The sequence below is a fragment of the Citrus sinensis genome, chromosome 2 (genome assembly GCF_022201045.2).
Source record: "Citrus sinensis cultivar Valencia sweet orange chromosome 2, DVS_A1.0, whole genome shotgun sequence".
In the NCBI taxonomy this organism is placed as follows: Eukaryota; Viridiplantae; Streptophyta; class Magnoliopsida; order Sapindales; family Rutaceae; genus Citrus; species Citrus sinensis.
In genome coordinates this window covers 27,092,698-27,111,842 of record NC_068557.1, presented here as the reverse complement: position 1 = coordinate 27,111,842, position 19,145 = coordinate 27,092,698, and the positions used below count along the sequence as shown (strand labels likewise).

Sequence of the window (19,145 nt, the reverse complement as noted above, 5' to 3'; positions counted from 1 at the left end):
AAACTAGCCGTTATGCACATTTTTGGTCGTAACCGGCTTGCCGTTTATGGACATCCGGTTAGCCGTTTGCGTTTCGGATGCTTACTGCCCCGAATCCGGATTTTCGGTTTTTAGAATCCGGTAAGCCGCTTACTACAGTAACCTGCACAGTGCACTATTTTTTGAAATTACAGTTTGACCCCAAAACTTTACAAAACTGTATTAAGGCCTAAAACGTTATGAAACGTTTCAAATAAGTCCAATTTCAGAATTTCTAAATAATACTTTGTTAATCCCAAAACTTTCTGAAATTATGATATTGCCAAAGATGCTATGACACTTTTCAAATAAGTCCTTTACCAAAATTTCAAGCAATACTTGTTTATATCAAAGTTTTCAAAATTCTTTCAATTAAACCATAAACTTTGAAAAACAACCAATTTCATAAAATCATTTTTCCATTAAATATGAAACATTTATAATGTGAAAATAATGATTTATTTAAAAAGAATATTAAATAATTTGAGCTTAAAAGATTAATCATTCTTAATCTTATTTGTTATCATCAAAATCAATATTATGGAAACATATATGTTAACAATCTCCCCCTTTTTGATGATGACAAATATTTCATGTATTTAAAGAATGATTCCAAAAATTGCTCCCTCTAAATATAATCTTCTTTTACAATTTGCCAATTAGCTAAAATAACATATTTAAATACATGGATTTTTCTCCCCCTCATCATCAAAAAGAAAAAAAAAACTTAATTGGCAAAGAATTTTTTTTTTTATAAATTCGAAAACATGTATTCTTCTCCCCGTTCATAAAAAAAAAGAAAACGTAAAGGAAAAGAATAAGAGTAGGAAATTTGTTACCCATGTTGTCCGAATAGAAATTTCGACAAAATCTCCCCCTAACAACAAGCATCACCTCAAATACAAATTTAGTAATATTACTCATAAATTATCATCATATCTCAAAATCATCAAGTACTCACCATAATCACATATCATCAAAATCATCAAAAGAATATTCAAAGTGCATGTTATTCTCCCCCTTTTGACAACAAAAAAGTTCAAAATGCATATTATTCAAAATCATATTGTATGCTCCCCCTAAATATATGGCCAATTAAAAAATTTAACCAAAATGATTTTATCCAAAAACATATCATATTTATCTCCCCCTTCATCGTAAAAAGGAAAGATAGATGCAATTGAAACAATATCATGAAAATAATTCGATGAAGATATTACCCATTTTGTGCGAGCAAAAATTTCGGTAAAGTCTCCCCTTAAAAATGAACAAATTATCAAATACACAACATGGTTAAAAAGATATAAGCTTCAACAATTATAACAAACCAATAACTCCATCAATTCATCAAGCAATGCACATATAATCATTAATCATCAAAATCAATATGAATTCCCCCAACACTTGTAAAAATTAAATCCGAGGATTCCATAATCATATATCAACCATTAAAAGAATGCTCAAAATGCATGTTATTTCCCCAATTTACATCATTAAAAAGATTTATTACTTTGTCTCCCCCTTTGGACAATAAAAATGTTCAAAAAGCATATTATCCAAAATAGAACAAGTAATAAGCTAAGCAAGGGAATGCAAAAGTCATAAGAGCATAATGTCAACAATTCAAACTTTATAATTACTAATCATATTTTAGAAATCAAGACAACTAAACTCATCAAAGATCAAATGTGACATTTTAATATAACTTACACTCTCATATGCGCCAAGATCTCAAGGATCATGGATTTCTCCCCCTTTCGATATTATTTAAAGCAAGTAATGCATATTCGACAATACATCAATAAAGTACAAAAATGCATCCATTCACCAATCATAGATTGCATAAGATCAAACAATAATCATCATCAATCCACAACGAAAGCAACAATGCATATGAAAATGTAAGTGCATAATATAATAGAAAACTATGGTAAAATCCATAAGGAGAGCACACTATGGAAGTGGTAATTTGAAATACTCAAAATGCACAAATTCGAATTTTTCAAGCTATTGAGTAAAATGAGTAAGTTTGAATCAATTAAAATGATTTTAGACACAAGAATGGATGGGGAATAATTTATATGAATCAATTTGGATTGAAAACGAATGAGAATGATGGATTTTGGAATGAAATCAAGTGAGGAGTAATCGGCTTTTAGTTGAAATAGTACCCGAAACCGGATTGCCGAATGAGCTTAACCGGAAATCCGGTTGGTTCCAGCAAATGTTTCACGCAAATCCGGTTTTCCGGATAACACGAACCGGCTTGCCGGTTGGATCCAGAAGATAGCAAGAGAGAATCGGCTTGCCGGTTTGCCAAAATGCAGCTCGAATTCGGAATTCCGAATTGACAGAACCGGAAATCCGGTTTGGTCCAGCAAGCGTTCCTTGCGAATCCGGCTTTCCGGTTTTGCTAACCGGTAGTCCGATTTGAGGCAGAAATTAACGTGCAAGCTATATACCGTTGGAAAGATAATTAAGTTAGCTTTCCAATAAAGTTTACAGAGCTGGATTTGGAGTTCTCTAGAAGGAGGTATGACCAATTCATTACAGCTTGTGCAGACTTGATTTGGAGTGCTTATAAACATTCAAAAATAAAATGCAGAAAGGTCAAATTCGGAATAAAAACTGTATTGATTGAGCAAGAAGTAACGTGCAGGCTATATACCATTGGAAAGATAATTGAGTTAGCTTCCCAATAAAATTGACAGAACTAGATTTGGAGTTCTTTAGAAGAAGTTATGACCAATTCATTATAGCATGTGCAGACTAGAGATTTTCACAAAAATTAAACATATAAGCATTCAAAAGTGAATAAATCAAACACACCACTTATCTATCATGCTTAAACACTTCATAAACATTAACATCAAACAAAACCATCATGATGAGTTGACAAGCTATCATCTTATATATATAACCATGCATCATGATAAAGCACTCAATGTTAAACACAATGATAATTCAATCATATAACCATACAAGTATACTTTCACAAATTCAAGTTATTATCCATTTATCATGATCCATTCAACAAAATTAATATGGCAAGAATTGTTACCAAAATAATCATCTTGCCTCATCCTTTTTTTTTTTTTTTTTTAGATCATGCTCAAATGATTATCTCACAAGTTTCATCAAGGAACTTTTCACCATTCCTTGTTTGTGGTACCTACAAAAAAATATTCAAGTTGTGTGCTTTGGTACCCAAATACTCTTGGGTCCTTGAACGTTAGATTTAGTTCCTTTTGGAATCCAAATACATTTTGCTCCATAATACGTATTTCTCTTAACTGGACATCTAAATCTCATATGACCATTTTCATTACAATAATGACAAATAATCTTATGATCATTTGTGGAGGTAGCCTTAACAAAATAATTCTTATAATATTTTTGTTTCAAGTAAGGCTTATACCCAAGTCCTCCTTTATCAAACACACATTTTTGTGAATTAAGCATGTTATCCAACATCTTTTGCCCATTTGTGAATTTCAAAACAATCTCATTCAACTCATTGCTCATTTTCTTAAGCGTTTCATTTTCATTTATTAATTCATCAACATGTGATTTCTCATGCTCATACGAAGTACTTTGTTTACATGTGAATGATGCAATTCTATCATGCAACATTTTATTATCTAACTATAGTCCTTTAATCTTTTCATTTAATGAATCATTGCATTTTTGTAAAGCACCATTTTCATTTTTCAAGTCATCTACATATGATTCTAGATGCTCATGTGAAGTGCTAGATTTCTCATTTGATAATGCAACTCTATCATGCAATGTTTTATTCTCTAATTCTAAGCATGTAATCTTTGCACATAGAGATTCATTTTCATTTTCATTTTTGAGCTCTACCATTTTCTTTTTAAAACATGCATTCTTTTTACCAATTTTTATCCAATTATCATGCAATTCTTTAAAAACATCATATAATTCATCATAAGTAAAAAGATCGTTTACCTCATCAAGTCCATCATCCGAGTCATCTCCAATTGCCATAAGTGCCAAATTCGACACTTCATGAAATTCCTCCTCGCTTGTAGTCTCCTCATACACAATTTCAAGTTTTCTCCAAATTTCATAAGCATTAGAACAATTTGAAACTCTATGGAATTCATTTTTATCTAAGGCACAAAATAAAGCATTCATAGCCTTGGAATTTAAAGACATATTTTTCTTATCCAATTCACTTAAAACATTCTTCCTAGGAATGAATGAACCATCACAAACTATTTCCCATAGTTCATAATCTAAGGCTTGTAAAAACACTCTCATCCTAATTTTCCAATAGGGATAATCATTACCATCAAAGAATGGAGGTCTAGTGGTGGATTGGCCTTCCATGAAAGTTGAACTAATTTGGGTTGCTATTAATCTTTAACTCTAGACGGTTAAGTCTACACAAGAGCACCTCGCTCTGATACCAAATGAAATATGAGTGTGCAACCCAAGAGGGGGGGTGAATTGAAATTTTAAAAATTATACTAGCAAATCCACACAACAAGCAATCTAATGTCTTAATAAAAATTGAAAGCAATAAGTTCAATCAAAGCACAATAATTAAATAGCAAGGGAAGAGAAAGCAAACTCAAGGATTTTTACGTGGTTCGGCAATCCCCGCCTACGTCCACGCCTCCAAGCACACCGGGCTTGAGGATTTCACTATCCAAGCCTTTCCAAGGCTTCAAACGTTTACAATTGACTTCAAGGTGTCAATGAACCTTTACAACAAGAGATTATCTCTCCAATCTCTTCACTCCAAGTGTTTCTCACACTTGTACTCTCACAATTTGATGAGAAATGAAAATTACAACAAAAACTCTCTTTAAGAGTGGATTTACAAATGATAGCTCAATAAAGATTTAATCTATGAAGATTTTCGAATTTGAAGCTCAATATAAGTTGTGTGCACTTGTTTATGCTTGCTTGAGTTACCAAAAATGAATTGGTTTTGAGTTTATATAGTTTGAACTCAAAAACTAGCCGTTATGCACATTTTTGGTCGTAACCGGCTTGCCGTTTATGGACATCCGGTTAGCCGTTTGCGTTTCGGATGCTTACTGCCCCGAATCCGGATTTTCGGTTTTTAGAATCCGGTAAGCCGCTTACTACAGTAACCTGCGCAGTGCACTATTTTCTGAAATTACAGTTTGACCCCAAAACTTTACAAAACTGTATTAAGGCCTAAAACGTTATGAAACGTTTCAAATAAGTCCAATTTCAGAATTTCTAAATAATACTTTGTTAATCCCAAAACTTTCTGAAATTATGATATTGCCAAAGATGCTATGACACTTTTCAAATAAGTCCTTTACCAAAATTTCAAGCAATACTTGTTTATATCAAAGTTTTCAAAATTCTTTCAATTAAACCATAAACTTTGAAAAACAACCAATTTCATAAAATCATTTTTCCATTAAATATGAAACATTTATAATGTGAAAATAATGATTTATTTAAAAAGAATATTAAATAATTTGAGCTTAAAAGATTAATCATTCTTAATCTTATTTGTTATCATCAAAATCAATATTATAGAAACATATATGTTAATAGTCGCTACTTTGGCCAACACTTTACCCCTTAGGGGCCGACCTGGTGCGAGCGGGGATTAGTCTGGGTTGTGGTATGGGTTGGTTGGTGTGAGTGGTTCGGCACTCTCACTCCTTAAGAGATGTTAGGGATTCAAGCACTGCTCTCATATGGAGTCACTACTTTGGTCAGCACTTTACCCCTTACGGGCTGACCCGGTGCGAGCATTGATTAGTCTGGGTTGTGGTATGGGCTTAAAGGTGCCTCCCACAGTTGGGGCCCACTCAGGACCACCTCGTGGTTTAGACAAAAAAATAATAATAATAAATTGGAGGGAGAAAAAGAAGGGAAATAAAATCACAAGAAAGAGAGGTGAGAAATTGTGATTTTATTAAAAATGGGATTCAATTAAATAAATAACACCAAAAGAGGAAGTGAAAGTGTCAGGGTCAAAGTCAGATAGTTAGGAGAAACCAAAATCAAATGAAAGGACCCATTTTGGATTTTGTAATGAAACCAGAGTACTTAATTATTTAACCAGAAACCTCAATTAACTTAATTGATCAAGAACATTCAAGAGTCAATCAGAAACAATCTAAAGAACAAGTAATAGGAAGGAAACCAGAGAATCAACACCTAGTACAATAATGTGGTTTGGTACCAAGGTACTTACATCATTGGCTGAAGAACCCAGCAACGCTTGAAGCTTTTATTGTTCAACTTGATTACAATGAAACTTTAAAATATCAGAACTAAATCTCTCTTACATAGTATTTTCTATCTCGCTCTCTAAGGCACTAAAAAATTTAATCCAAAATGATCTTCTAATAAGGTCGCCTTAGGCTTATGTCCAGCACTAGAATACAGTTGTTAGCTGTAACAGCTTTAACCACCAGCTGGTCCCCACACACGCACTGACTCTGCTTGCCACCTCATCAATGAGTAATAGAATTTAACTAACTACTTCACAAATCTCCCCCTTAATTTAATTATACTGCTACTTCACTCATCACTGCTTCAGCATCTGTTAACTTGACTTAAAAGTTAACAACCCCAACTAAGTCCAATGAGTTTTTGAACTTGATTGTTGGCACTGTTGTTGTTAATATGTCTGCTGGATTATCTTAAGATGAAATCTTGATAACATTTATCACTCCACAATCAATTTCACCCTTATAAAGTGCATCCTCACATCAATATACTTAGTTCTCTCACGGTATTTGGGATTTTTACTCAATTGTTTAGCACTTGAGCTATCGTAGCTAATTGAAATTGATTTTTGATTAAGCCCCAGTTCATACACTAAGCCTTTAAGCTATATTGTTTTTTTAGCAACTTCTGTAAGAGCAATATACTTTGCTTCAGTTGCTGAGAGAGTTACTGCTAACTGTAATGAAGCTTTCCAGCTCACTTCAGCTCCACAAAAAGCAGACATAAAGCCTATAATTGATCTCCTTTTATCAAGGTTTCTTGCAAAGTCTGAGTCCACAAACCCAAAAACTTGAGTTGTAGCTTCATTGACCCTTCCATATAAAATACCATGCCCTACAACTCCTCTAAGATATTTTAAAATCCACTTAACACCATGCCGATCCTCCTTGCCTGGATTCCTCATTAATCTGTTAACAACTCAAACTCAATATGCTCTATCAGGTCTAGAACACACCATGGCATACATGGTGCTACCTACAGTACTAGGATAATGGATCTTTCTCATATATTCCATGTATTATGGAATTACTGTTTTTAATGAATGAAATAAAGAAAACCAATGTTGTAGTCTTGTAGATAACGAGACTGAATAACATAGACCAATTGACAATTGCTTGCATTAGTATCAAATGTGTATAATATTCATAGTTCTCCATAAGAGTTTATATAGATTAGGTGCATCACTTCAACATCTATTATAAACCATCTAATTGGCCTAAATAACGAGTTATTACTAGTCAGGTGCATTGATTTAGTATGTTGAGAAGGTGTACCTGACCAATGTAAGTTTTTTCTCACAGTTTCCAAATGTGACACACACACAGGGGTGGAGGGTGCTAAGGGCGATGGGGGGCCATGGCCCCCCCACCAATAATTTTTTTTTGAAGTTTTAAATAAAAGTAAAAAAATAAATTAAATAAACATAAAATGTTGGCCCCAGTAGAAATATTTTGCACATACTATTACTAACATAAGATAATTTTATAATCAATAAAAAGCCTTACAACTTACAAGAAAAGCCCAATAGAGATAGCGTTCTTTTTACGATTAATCAATTTGATCATCAACGTTTACTAATTGGTTAGCCAACTGTTGCGGCAAGAACAAATTGTTGCGGCAAAAACTCATCACAAATCGCACTTCACTTGGAATTTAGGTGAGTTCAACACATTCTCTTAAAATTTATTAAGGATGGAAAGAACTTATAAAAGAGATAGATGTTACGGTAGTCGGTAGTTGTCTTGTCTACGGTCCTAATAGGCAGTTGAATGAAATACTGAAATTGTCAATTAGGGCGAATGTTGTTGCCGAGTTGCTTGACAATATTCCTGAAATTTAATCATTATCTAACATCTTTTAATTTGTAATTTATGTACTGCTTTCAACAATTGGAGATTTTTTTCTATTGAATTAAAATCAAGCTTGTCTAGTTTCTTGGAGTTTAATCAATCTCTATTGCATTAATTTCTTTCTTTTTGCTTTTTTAGAAACCCGTGCTATGATCAATGGCTCAAAGATCTAAGCATCAATGATTATATTTGAATTTTACCTGGCACTGATGCTTGACAGTTATTCTATAACTTAGCTTATTGACATTTGGTTTGGTTTGCAAGTAATGACTAATGAGTTTGACCATGTCATTGCTATTCAGGTCAGAAATTATTTGGACAATCTCTTTACATAAAGCACTCCAGATTCTACTCAATTTCAGTTCAATATACGGTATGTTCAATTTATTTCCTGCTTGATTTTTTTATGGTTTAAATATCTATTGCTTTAGATTGTCAATTATTCTATCTAATACGCTTCTCTTGATCAGTAACTTGCATCTCACAATTTCCTTGTTGATTGAATTCCAAGGGTAAGGAGGATATAGATGGGAAAATCATCTAAAATTGATCAATATTTCAAAAGGAAGACACTAGAAGAAAGTTCTAATCCACCAGTTTCTGAAAATTCACCAATTTCACATGTCAATTCTCCAAAATTTGAAAACCAACTTTCAAAATCTCCAAGAATTGAGACAAGTAAAGTTGATACTCAGCTTGTAGAGCGTGATCCAGGATTGCACCGCCAGATTTGGGATTATGATGTCAATCAACAAGATGAAATTCGAAGAGCATATATTATGTCGGGTCCATACCAACCAAGACTTCCAGAGTATCCAAAATCTGGATCAGAAAAGCATCCTCGTCGATTTCAATCTCTATGGTTTGATTCTTTTCCTTCTTGGTTAGAGTATTCACCTACAAAAGATGCAGCCTTTTGTCTACCATGTTATCTATTTAATGCACCATTTGCATAGCCTAAGCATACTGCTTTCACTGTTGAAGGATTTAATTCTTGGAAGAAGGTTAGAGATGGAAAAAATTGTGCATTCCTTAATCAGGTGGGAAAGCATCCTAACTTAACTCATAAAAAGACTGAAAGATCATGTGAGGATTTGATGAGACAATCTCAGCATCTAGTGCAGGTACTTAATCGATACTTTTTCCAAGAAATTACAAATAATAGACTGCGATTAAAAACCACAATTGAAGTTATTAGATATCTTGCTTTTCAAGGTTTTGCTTTTAGAGGTCATGATGAAGTGAAAAGTCATCAAACCGTGGAAATTTTATTCAATTACTCAAAGCATTTGGTTCCAACAATGAAAAGGTAGCAGAAGTGATACTAGATAAAGCACCAAAGTTTGCCTCATATACATCACCGGATATCCAAAAGAAAATTTTACATGTCTTTTCAATGAGAGTGAAAAACACAATTCGTGAAGAAATATGAGATGCCAAGTTTTGCTTAATTGTGGATGAATCACATGATGAGTCAAAAAAAGAACAAATGGCAATAGTTTTAAGATTTGTTGACAATAATGGTTTTCTTCAAGAACGTTTTTTTGGTCTTGTTCATGTCTCAAACACTTCTGCAGCAACCTTGAAAGATGGAATACACTATGTATTGTCTCATCACAATTTGAATATTCAAAATATTCGTGGGCAAGGATACGATGGTGCAAGCAACATGCGAGGTGAATGGAAAGGCTTACAAGCTTTGATTTTAAAAGATTGTCCTTATGCTTATTACATTCATTATTTAGCTCATCGACTACAGTTGGCTTTAGTTGCAGTATCTCATGAGGTTGTTCATGTTCATCATTTCTTTACTAAATTGACTTCTATTGCGAATATTGTTGGGGCTTCTTGCAAGCGTCATGATGAACTCAAGCGTGCTCAGGCTGCTGATATTGAGTATATGATCTCCATTGATGAGCTTGAGAGTGGAAGATGGCTTAATCAAATTGGTACTTTACCAAAGCCTGGAGATACTCGTTGGAGTTCTCACTTTAGATCAGTCTCTAACTTAATAAAAATGTTCAGTGCTACATGTTCAGTTTTACTTAATATCATTTAATACGGGACAACTGCTTTTCAACGGGGAGATGCTGATGCTGCATATGAGGTAATGACAACTTTTGAGTTTGTTTTTATCTTGCATATGATGAAAGAAATTATGGCAATTACTGATATACTTTGCCAAGCTTTGCAATCTAAGTCTCAAGATATTTTACATGCCATGCATCTGGTTTCATCAACTAAAGCACTTATTCAGAAATTGAGAGATAATGGGTGGAATACTTTACTTGATCAAGTGAAAGTATTTTGTGAAACAAGAAATATAGATGTCCCAGAAATGGATGCTCCTTATGTTGCAAGACAAGGTTGAGCCCGTCATCAATAAGATACTTTTACTGTTGCTGACCATTACAGGGTAAATATTTTTTATGCTGCTATAGATTGCCAATTACAAGAACTGAATAGTCGATTTAATGAACATGCAGTAGATTTGCTTTTCTTAGTTCAACACTTGATCCCCGTGAATGTAGAAAGTCTTTTAGAATTGGTGATATTTGTCAGTTGGTTGAGGGGTTTTATCCAGTAGACTTTATAGATGCTGAGAAAATAAATCTGAAAAATCAGCTTGAGCATTATGAGTATGGTGTAGTCCAATATGCAGAGTTCAAAAATTTATCAACCATTTGTGACTTGAGTCAATGGTTGGTCAGTACAAGGAAAGCAAAAACATTTCCTCTTATCTATAGAATAATTGTTCTTGTGCTAACTCTTCCAGTGTCAACTGTAACTTCAGAACGGTCATTTTCAGTTATGCGTATAGTCAAGACAAGACATCGCAACAAAATGGAGGATGAATTTCTTACCGACTCTTTGATTATGTACATTGAAAGGGAAATTGCTGAAAAAATAAGTATTGAATCAATAATCAATGAGTTTCGAGATATAAAAGAACGTCGAGTTCGTTTTTTATGTTGGGGATCTTGATTTTGATAGCGATTTTGTAGGGGAGGGGACTCTTTTGGTTTGTAATTGTTTTTCTTTTTATATTAAAATACAATCTTTTAATTAATTATTTACATTAAATAATTGCCTTATATTTTTTTTAATACTTTTATTTGTTATTTAATTTTATCCTTTAAGAATTTCAAAATGTATAGATTTGGCCCCCATCGAGATCTGGCTTGAGCTCCGCCCCTGCACACACACATATATATGATTTTAAATTAATTAAAATAATATAATATCTACTTAAAAAATATCATTTCCACCAAGCTTAGAAGGATTGACTAAAATAGCTCATCCTTAGTTGGCTTTGAATTAAGGTTACCTTTATTTGATTGAATAACGTTGTTGATATTATATAGTCAAAGATAAAAACATAATGATGATAAGATTTTTAAATAACAATAACGATAAATTTATAAAGTTGGAATACAAATTTTTACTAACGTAGTAATTAATGTGACATTATCACATGACATTATCTTATTAGATCATGTAATAATTAGCTATTGAACTTTATCATTTCATATCAATTGGGAAAAAACGTTCTATAAATTTATTATTAGTAATGGATTCCATTTAAAATATTTAAAAAGACAAAATGAAATCAAATAAATGTAACTTTAAAAAGGGACTGTTGTATCTTACAATAATTTTTTTCTTTTGTGACTGAGTTATTGTAAAATTCCATTGAGCTCGTTGTACTCTGTTTTGTTGATAATTTTATTAAAAAGTATTATATACTTTCTACTTATATTATCAAAATTCAATTTATCACCTTCTACTCTTTTGTATTTATTATTTTTTGTTAGTATTAGAGGAGTTTTTATTTACAACCACAAAACATTGATCATCATAACACACTAATATCAATAAAAAGATAAAATTACCCTTAAATTAGTACAAAAAATTGAGGAATCACGATGGCTCTTCTTCTATCACTCATCGTCAACAAAATTTTCAAGGATACGACCAATTATCTTCGTTACAATATCATCTCATAATAATTAATCCTTTCATGGAAAAAAATTAATAAAATAAAAAAAAAATCCTTTGAATCCATCTCTCTCCACGATCAATTTCTCTTCATCATCGTTTTTTACTAATGGCAAGCTAATAGTCAAGGACACCATCAATCTAATCTTCACTGACTGAAGCATTGTCACCCTAAGTGGTATCCGCCACCACGTAATTTGTTTGTGTTTTTTCAAATGGACAGCCGTAATTTTCCTTCATCATCGACCCAACACATTTTCTTTTCTCGGAATCAGATGGTTACAATAAAAAATTTCAGGCTTTAAACTATTGTTGTGGTCATTATAATGTCATTTGTATGTTGTTGATAGATAGAAAGCAATCTAAAGGGAACTAAAGTCGTAAAAAGAAATTATCCATGATTGTAAAACCATTACTCCAAGTTAAGTCTTCAACTCTCTGTTAATTTTCACTTTAAAAACCTACGATGCCATTTTAAATCAATAAATCAAAATGGATGACTCTAGCTTTGCAATTTTGATCTGCATGGCTTTGCTTTGCAGTAATGGCGTAATCTCGAGTGCCGTCTCCAATGAAGACTCCACTAGAAGCAGTGCCATTGCCATTGAAGACTCCGTTGGCTGGCTGCTTCACCGTCTCCCTTGAGTGCTCCACTTGCGGCCGCGCCCTCTCCAGTCACTATCAGCTCTTCGTCGTCACCTCTTCCGTTTTATTCTTCTCCGACACCAGCAAATTTTCCATCACCAATCTCAATGTCTCCATCTGATGCTCTTGCTCCGTTTTGAACAGATTTGCCGTTTTTGGATCTCTAGCTTTCGGGCTATTTGTTGCCGTTTTGGTTATATAGAGTTCACTGAGTGAAAGATCAATTTATTATTATATTTGGACAACTTTTTTATTCCATTTTTTATTATTTACATCATTTGCACTCATAGAAATGGTTCTTTTAATTTACTTCTTATTATATTTTTTCTGCTTAAAAAATTATCCATTGATTCTGGAAAAAAAAAATCATAAATCATAAATTTCCAAATTCAAAACCTTAGCCACTATGACCACCACCGCAGTCACTACGAAAGACACCCACAAAGCAATTAAGCCAGCCGCTGCCAGTAGCAACATTTTCAGCCTCTGCAAACCAAAATACCACCACCCGCCTTCCATAGCCAACACAAGAACCAAACAATCAAACCTACAAGTACTTGTCCTCAAATCGACGGTCGTTCAACAACTTCTGTCAATGATCGAAGTCACCATTAGACTCATCATCAGAGAGAGAGAGAGAGAGAGAGAGTGAGAGAGGAGAATGAGAAACGAGAAAAAAAAAAATATGAAACCTTTAGAATTTTATTATTTTTAACAAGTTTAAGGGTAATTTTGTCTTTTTAAATTTTAATACTCATAAATGAACTGTAAATAAAATAGAGTGTAAGGACTTAATAAAATTTTATAATATTCTAATACTTACAAAAATTAATAAATAAATAAAAATAGATGATAAATTAAATTTTGGTTGTGTAGGTAAACAAAAAGTATCATAATACTTTTTCATAAATTATAAGTAAAATTGGATACATGGGACTCAATGAAATGTTACAAAAGCTTACAACAGTACCAACACAGCCGACCCTCTAAAAAGTTGAGAGTTTATGTTTTAATATTTACTTTGGGTTTAGTCTGCTGACGTCAAAAGATGTCAGCTTTCCGTCCCATATAAACTAAACATTCCCTTCTTTGATGGGCTGAATTTAAACAACATCCCGCGGAAAAGAAGGCGTTTGTTTTTATTTTATTTCTTTCTCCACAAGTTCTTTCAATCATAAAATCTTTCTTCAGAAGTTGTTTGATTTATAAAATAAGTATATATTATATAAATAACACCTTTAATTTGTTTTTAAATACAAAATCACTTAAATTAATTAAAAAAAATAAAATGAAAGGATCGGGATATCAGACATGCACGAACTTAGCTTCCAAAGAGAAGTATGAGAATCCCCTCAAAATTTCCACTGTTTTCCTGGAAAGTTCCCGTGGATATATGGATTCATCGAAGCTTCTGGAATTGCTAATATTCCAATTCCAAATCCAATCTCTTCTTACTCTTTGTTGCTCTGCTTCTTTGTTACTTCTTTTTGTAACTTTCAGTTTAAAAAAAAGAAAAAAGAAATGACAGTTTGTTTACCCAATTAAGGCTCTTCAGAATCCGTAAGCAGCAAGTAAGGAATTGCACGCGAGGGACATTTAGGTGAATTCAGGTAGAGACTGTACTATAAAATGTAAGATCGTAGAATTCTGACACACACTTTCTGCGCGCTTTGGCCTTAATTATTCATTTTTATTGTTTGGTAATTGGTAAGAAGAGTTTAGTGCTGAGTTGAGACGGCGTAGTAACTCGTGATTTGATTGATTTTGTTCCCGAATTGAAGTCCAATGGAGAGAGAAGGCTACAGAGGAAGAGGCCGCGGAAGAGGCGGAAGAGACGGCGGTTCCAGAGGCGGAAGAACCGGCGGTGGAGACTTTCGTGATCATCAGCCTCGACCTCAGCAGCCTCAATGGCGGAGATCGGCTCCGTCCCCGGGACACGGCAGTTCTTCCCCGCCGGTGAGACCGTGGTCTGGACCGATGTCTCCTGCCGTCAGAGCTCCGTCGCCACAGCCACGGCCTCAGTCTCCGCCCGGCCCTTCTGCTGCACCGGTTGTTCGACCTCCTGTTGGCGGTATGATTCATTCTCTTTTGAATTCTGTGGAAAAGTGGTTCTTTTTCTTTCAGATTGATTTCTTTTTTTCTTTTTGGACATCTTCATTTAAATAAACAAAAAAAAATTGTCACTTTTATCTGTGTTTAAAATACAATGTATTATGATATTGTATGTATTTCTTAACTTGTGGTTTGTGATAATATTGACGTTCCTATCGAATTTGTTCTTAATTCTTAAGAAAGGGAAATGGAACTGTTTTCAAGGACTAGGAGCATGTAATTGCACCAAAATGAGTGTAAATGGAATTAGATTATTTGTCAGGAGTGATTTTATGTATTGATTGCTGATTTTATTGTTCCAGAAATTCAAAAATTGAAGATCTCGGAGCCGGTGGCTTCATCTTCTTCTTCATCTTCACAAAATGCAACCAGATATACTCCAATTAAACGCCCAGATAGAGGTGGCACACTTGCCATCCGAACTGTCAACATTTTCGTCAACCATTTTCTAGTCAATTTTTCTCCTGAGAGTATCATTAGACATTATGACATTGATGTTAAACCTGACATAGGCCCCAATCATGGTCGGCCTGTGAAATTGTCCAAGACTGTTTTGGCTATTGTCAGGAACAAGTTGTGCGAGGACTACCCTGATCAGTTTCCTCTGTCGATGACCGCTTATGATGGTGAGAAGAATATATTCAGTGCTATTGAATTGCCAACTGGTAAATTTAATGTGAAGTTCCTAGAAGGAGAAGACATGAAGTATCGTACTTACATATTGACCTTAAAGCTTGTGAATGAGCTGAAGCTTTGCAAGTTGAACGAGTACTTGAAGGGGAATCTCTTTTCCATTCCCCGTGATATATTACAAGCAATCGATATAGTAATGAAGGAGAATCCTACTCGGTGTATGATTTCTGTTGGTCGAAGTTTCCATCCTGTTGAACCTCTTCCAGATGATTACCTTGGGTATGGCCTCACAGCATCTAGAGGGTTCGAACATGGCCTGAAGCCCACCTCCCAGGGTTTGGTATCGTGTTTGGACTACTCTGTTTTGGCATTTCGTAAGCGTTTGCCAGTTATAGATTTTTTGGCGGAGCACATTAATTTTGATGTGAATCATTTTAGAGATTGGAGGGAAGTTGAGGATGCATTGGAAGGCTTGAAAGTTACAGTGATTCACCGTCAGACCAAACAAAAGTACAGTATTGCTGGGTTGACTAGGGAGACCACACGGCGTCTTTCATTCACTCTTGCAGACCCAGAGGGCAGGGATCCACCAAGAGAAGTCAGACTTGTTGATTATTTCAGGGAAAAGTATGGCAAGGATATTATGTACAAAGATATTCCTTGCTTAGATTTAGGAAGAAATAATCAAAAAAACTATGTGCCTATGGAGTTCTGTGTCTTAGTTGAAGGGCAGATATATCCAAAAGAGTATCTGGATAGAGATACTGGTTTATTTTTGAAGAATATGTCACTGGCTAAGCCAGGGGATAGACAGAGCATGATATCTCAAATGGTACGGTCAAGAATTGGACCATGCGGGTATGTAACTGCAACTTTTTTGTTTTCTATATATGAGAATTCAGAAATTTCTGTACATGTTCAATTCTTGCATAAACTGATTTTGGATGGTTTAATCATTGGGTTATAGATTAGTGTCTTTAATTTTTTTTTTTAAATATTAGGGAAACAATTGTTGTGAAAAATAGTTCTCTTCGATTATATCCTTCTTTTTGAGTTCATAATGATCTCATTTTAAAGCTGATTGATTCATAAGTATTTTAGTCTGAAGTTTTTCTGCGTGAAAATACTGTACTTTTTTCTGCTTAGCTTTTCTAGACAATCTGCATCATTCATGGTTAACATTATTGTTGACATTGAATTTAGTAAACCTATGCATTTTTATGCTAAAGTCAAATGTATCTATGCCGACTGATGGAGTAAATAGTATGCCACTGTAATTTGGCTTAATCCTAATTTTCACAATTTCTTTGCCAGAGGGGAGATCACTCGTAACTTTGGTATTGATGTTAATACAAACATGACCAATGTGGTAGGACGAGTCCTTGGCCCACCGGAATTGAAGCTAGGTGCTCTTGGTGGAAAGGCGTCAAGGATAACCGTTGATAATGAGAAATGTCACTGGAATCTTGTTGGAGGAAGAGCTGTTGTGGAAGGAACACGAATCGATCGATGGGCTGTAGTTGACTTCAGCGCTTCTGAACGATATGATAAACTGAATCAAGACCAATTTATTGATAAAATTATCGCTCGGTGCAAGACTCTAGGCATGAGCATGGAGGGGCCTGTCTTATGTCAATCTGCTTCAATGCGTCTGTTCTCTAATGTTGGAGGGCTTCATGAACTCCTTGAAGGGATTACTTCAAGGGCTTATAAAATTGGCAAAGGTCATCTGCAGATTCTTATTTGTGCAATGTCTCGGAAGGATGACGGTTACAAGTATCTCAAGTGGATTTCTGATACTAAAGTTGGTGTGGTGACTCAGTGTTGTTTGTCCACGACTGCCAACAAAGGTAAAGGTCAAGATCAATATCTTGCCAATCTTGCACTCAAGATCAATGCGAAGCTTGGAGGCAGCAACGCAGAGCTCATTGACAGGCTGCCTTACTTCAATGGTGAAGACCATGTTATGTTTTTAGGTGCAGATGTTAATCATCCTCGTGCGAAAGACAAAACTAGTCCATCTATAGCAGCTGTTGTTGCCACTGTAAATTGGCCTGCTGTGAACAGATATGTGGCGAGGGTGCGGCCCCAAGATCATAGGACAGAGAAAATTCTGAATTTTGCTGAGATGTGCTTGGAGCTTTTTAAATATTATGTTCAGTTGAATAAAGTTAGACCACAAAAGATTGTAGTGTTTCGAGATGGTGTAAGCGAGGGCCAGTTCGATATGGTTCTCAATGAAGAGTTGGTACCACTCAAGAAGGCATTCAGATCAATGGATTACCAACCAACTATCACACTTATTGTGGCCCAGAAACGACATCAGACTCGTCTATTTCCTAAGGGTAGGGTGGATGGAACCTCCAGTGGCAATGTGCCACCGGGAACAGTTGTGGACACAATAATTGTGCACCCCTTTGAGTTTGATTTTTACCTTTGTAGCCACTACGGAAGCCTTGGAACAAGCAAGCCCACTTACTACCGTGTCTTATGGGATGAGCACAGGTTTACTTCTGATCAGTTGCAGGAGCTCATATATAACATGTGCTTCACCTTTGCTCGGTGTACTAAGCCTGTGTCATTGGTACCGCCCGTGTACTATGCCGACCTTGCTGCGTACAGAGGGCGCTTGTACTGTGATGCAGTAATGGAGGGGCAATCTCCAGCTTCAGTGTCATCATCGCCTTCATCTTTGACTTCAACATCGCTGTCATCGGAAGCTTCATTTGATGAGAGATCCTACAAGTTGCACGCAGACCTGGAAAACACTATGTATTTTATTTGAAGGGTCATGTTCCATCTCTTTCCACTCTTTTACAGTAGGGTTAGAGATGGCCATAAGTCGCTGTTCTACTGAAGTGCTCAGAGTCTCTTGATAGTCTCCATTTTACTCAACTAGGCACTGTGTGTTTCTCTTCTCGCAACAGGGATGGAGATAAGCCCCTGATTAAGTAGGTACCCAATTGCTTTTCTGTTCTAGCGACATGGATGGGCATAACCGCTCGTTAAGCAGGAAATGTCTCTTTCTCTTCTCGCAATAGGGACCGGGGTAGCCACTTTATTAGGATGAAATACCGTAACGCAGGTTTACTCCTTTCATAAGCACCTAGTAAAGGAGTTCGTGCGTGAATCTAATGCGTTTCAAGTCTTTTGTCAATTGAACATGCTTACTCTTTTGAAGTTTGTATCAACTCATGGTTGAAGTGATTGGATTTGGTATTTGATGTTTGTGATGTCTTTCCTGTGCTCGTGTGTCTGCGTTTGAAATTAAACTCTGTGGTTTAAATGGCATTATTTGTCGGGTGGTTTGCTCTCAGTCTCAGTGCTCTGTTTCTTTCTGATCCTGGTATATTTGTAGACTGATTTTCCATTTTTGCAGCTTTAGATAGCCATAAAATGACACGGTTTAGCAACGACGCAGTTTTGCCTAAAGATTGTATCGATACCTGAATTTGCAAATAGCGTATATGATGAGCAAATTAACTGTCATAAATATATACTGTTCGTGACTAAAATCAAGCATATCTCTGTTACAAATTATAGGTGATTATCTCTTCAATTTTTTTAGAAGCATACTTCGTTTCAACGCTCACAATGCAGATTTTATTTATTTCATTTTGCTTAAAAAAATGGAGG

At 34.9% G+C, this 19,145-nt stretch overlaps 2 protein-coding genes and 1 long non-coding RNA gene across 7 annotated transcripts in view; 2 read left to right on the top strand and 1 right to left on the bottom strand.

The window, feature by feature from the left end:
• The window catches only part of LOC102619841 (putative E3 ubiquitin-protein ligase LIN), a 40,560-nt gene that overhangs the window by 1,783 nt on the left and 19,632 nt on the right, over positions 1–19,145 (bottom strand). The window lies entirely within an intron of this gene.
• The window catches only part of LOC102620678 (protein argonaute 2), a 42,714-nt gene that overhangs the window by 8,639 nt on the left and 14,930 nt on the right, over positions 1–19,145 (top strand). Inside the window, exons 1-3 of one of the 5 annotated variants that reach the window (XM_052435491.1) lie at positions 14,382–14,835; positions 15,179–16,367; positions 16,824–18,798. The exons of 1 other annotated variant lie outside the window; for it this stretch is intronic. In XM_052435491.1, coding sequence (XP_052291451.1) covers positions 14,550–14,835; positions 15,179–16,367; positions 16,824–18,294 — 2,946 coding nt within the window. In that variant the 5' untranslated portion in view covers positions 14,382–14,549 and the 3' untranslated portion in view covers positions 18,295–18,798. 3 more of the 5 variants (XM_052435488.1, XM_025094909.2, XM_052435489.1) reach the window with 3 other exon arrangements.
• On the top strand, positions 8,643–11,310 carry LOC112497196 (uncharacterized). Its single transcript, XR_008052576.1, has 3 exons — positions 8,643–8,982; positions 9,105–9,244; positions 9,698–11,310. It is a non-coding gene; the product is annotated as an uncharacterized LOC112497196 (long non-coding RNA).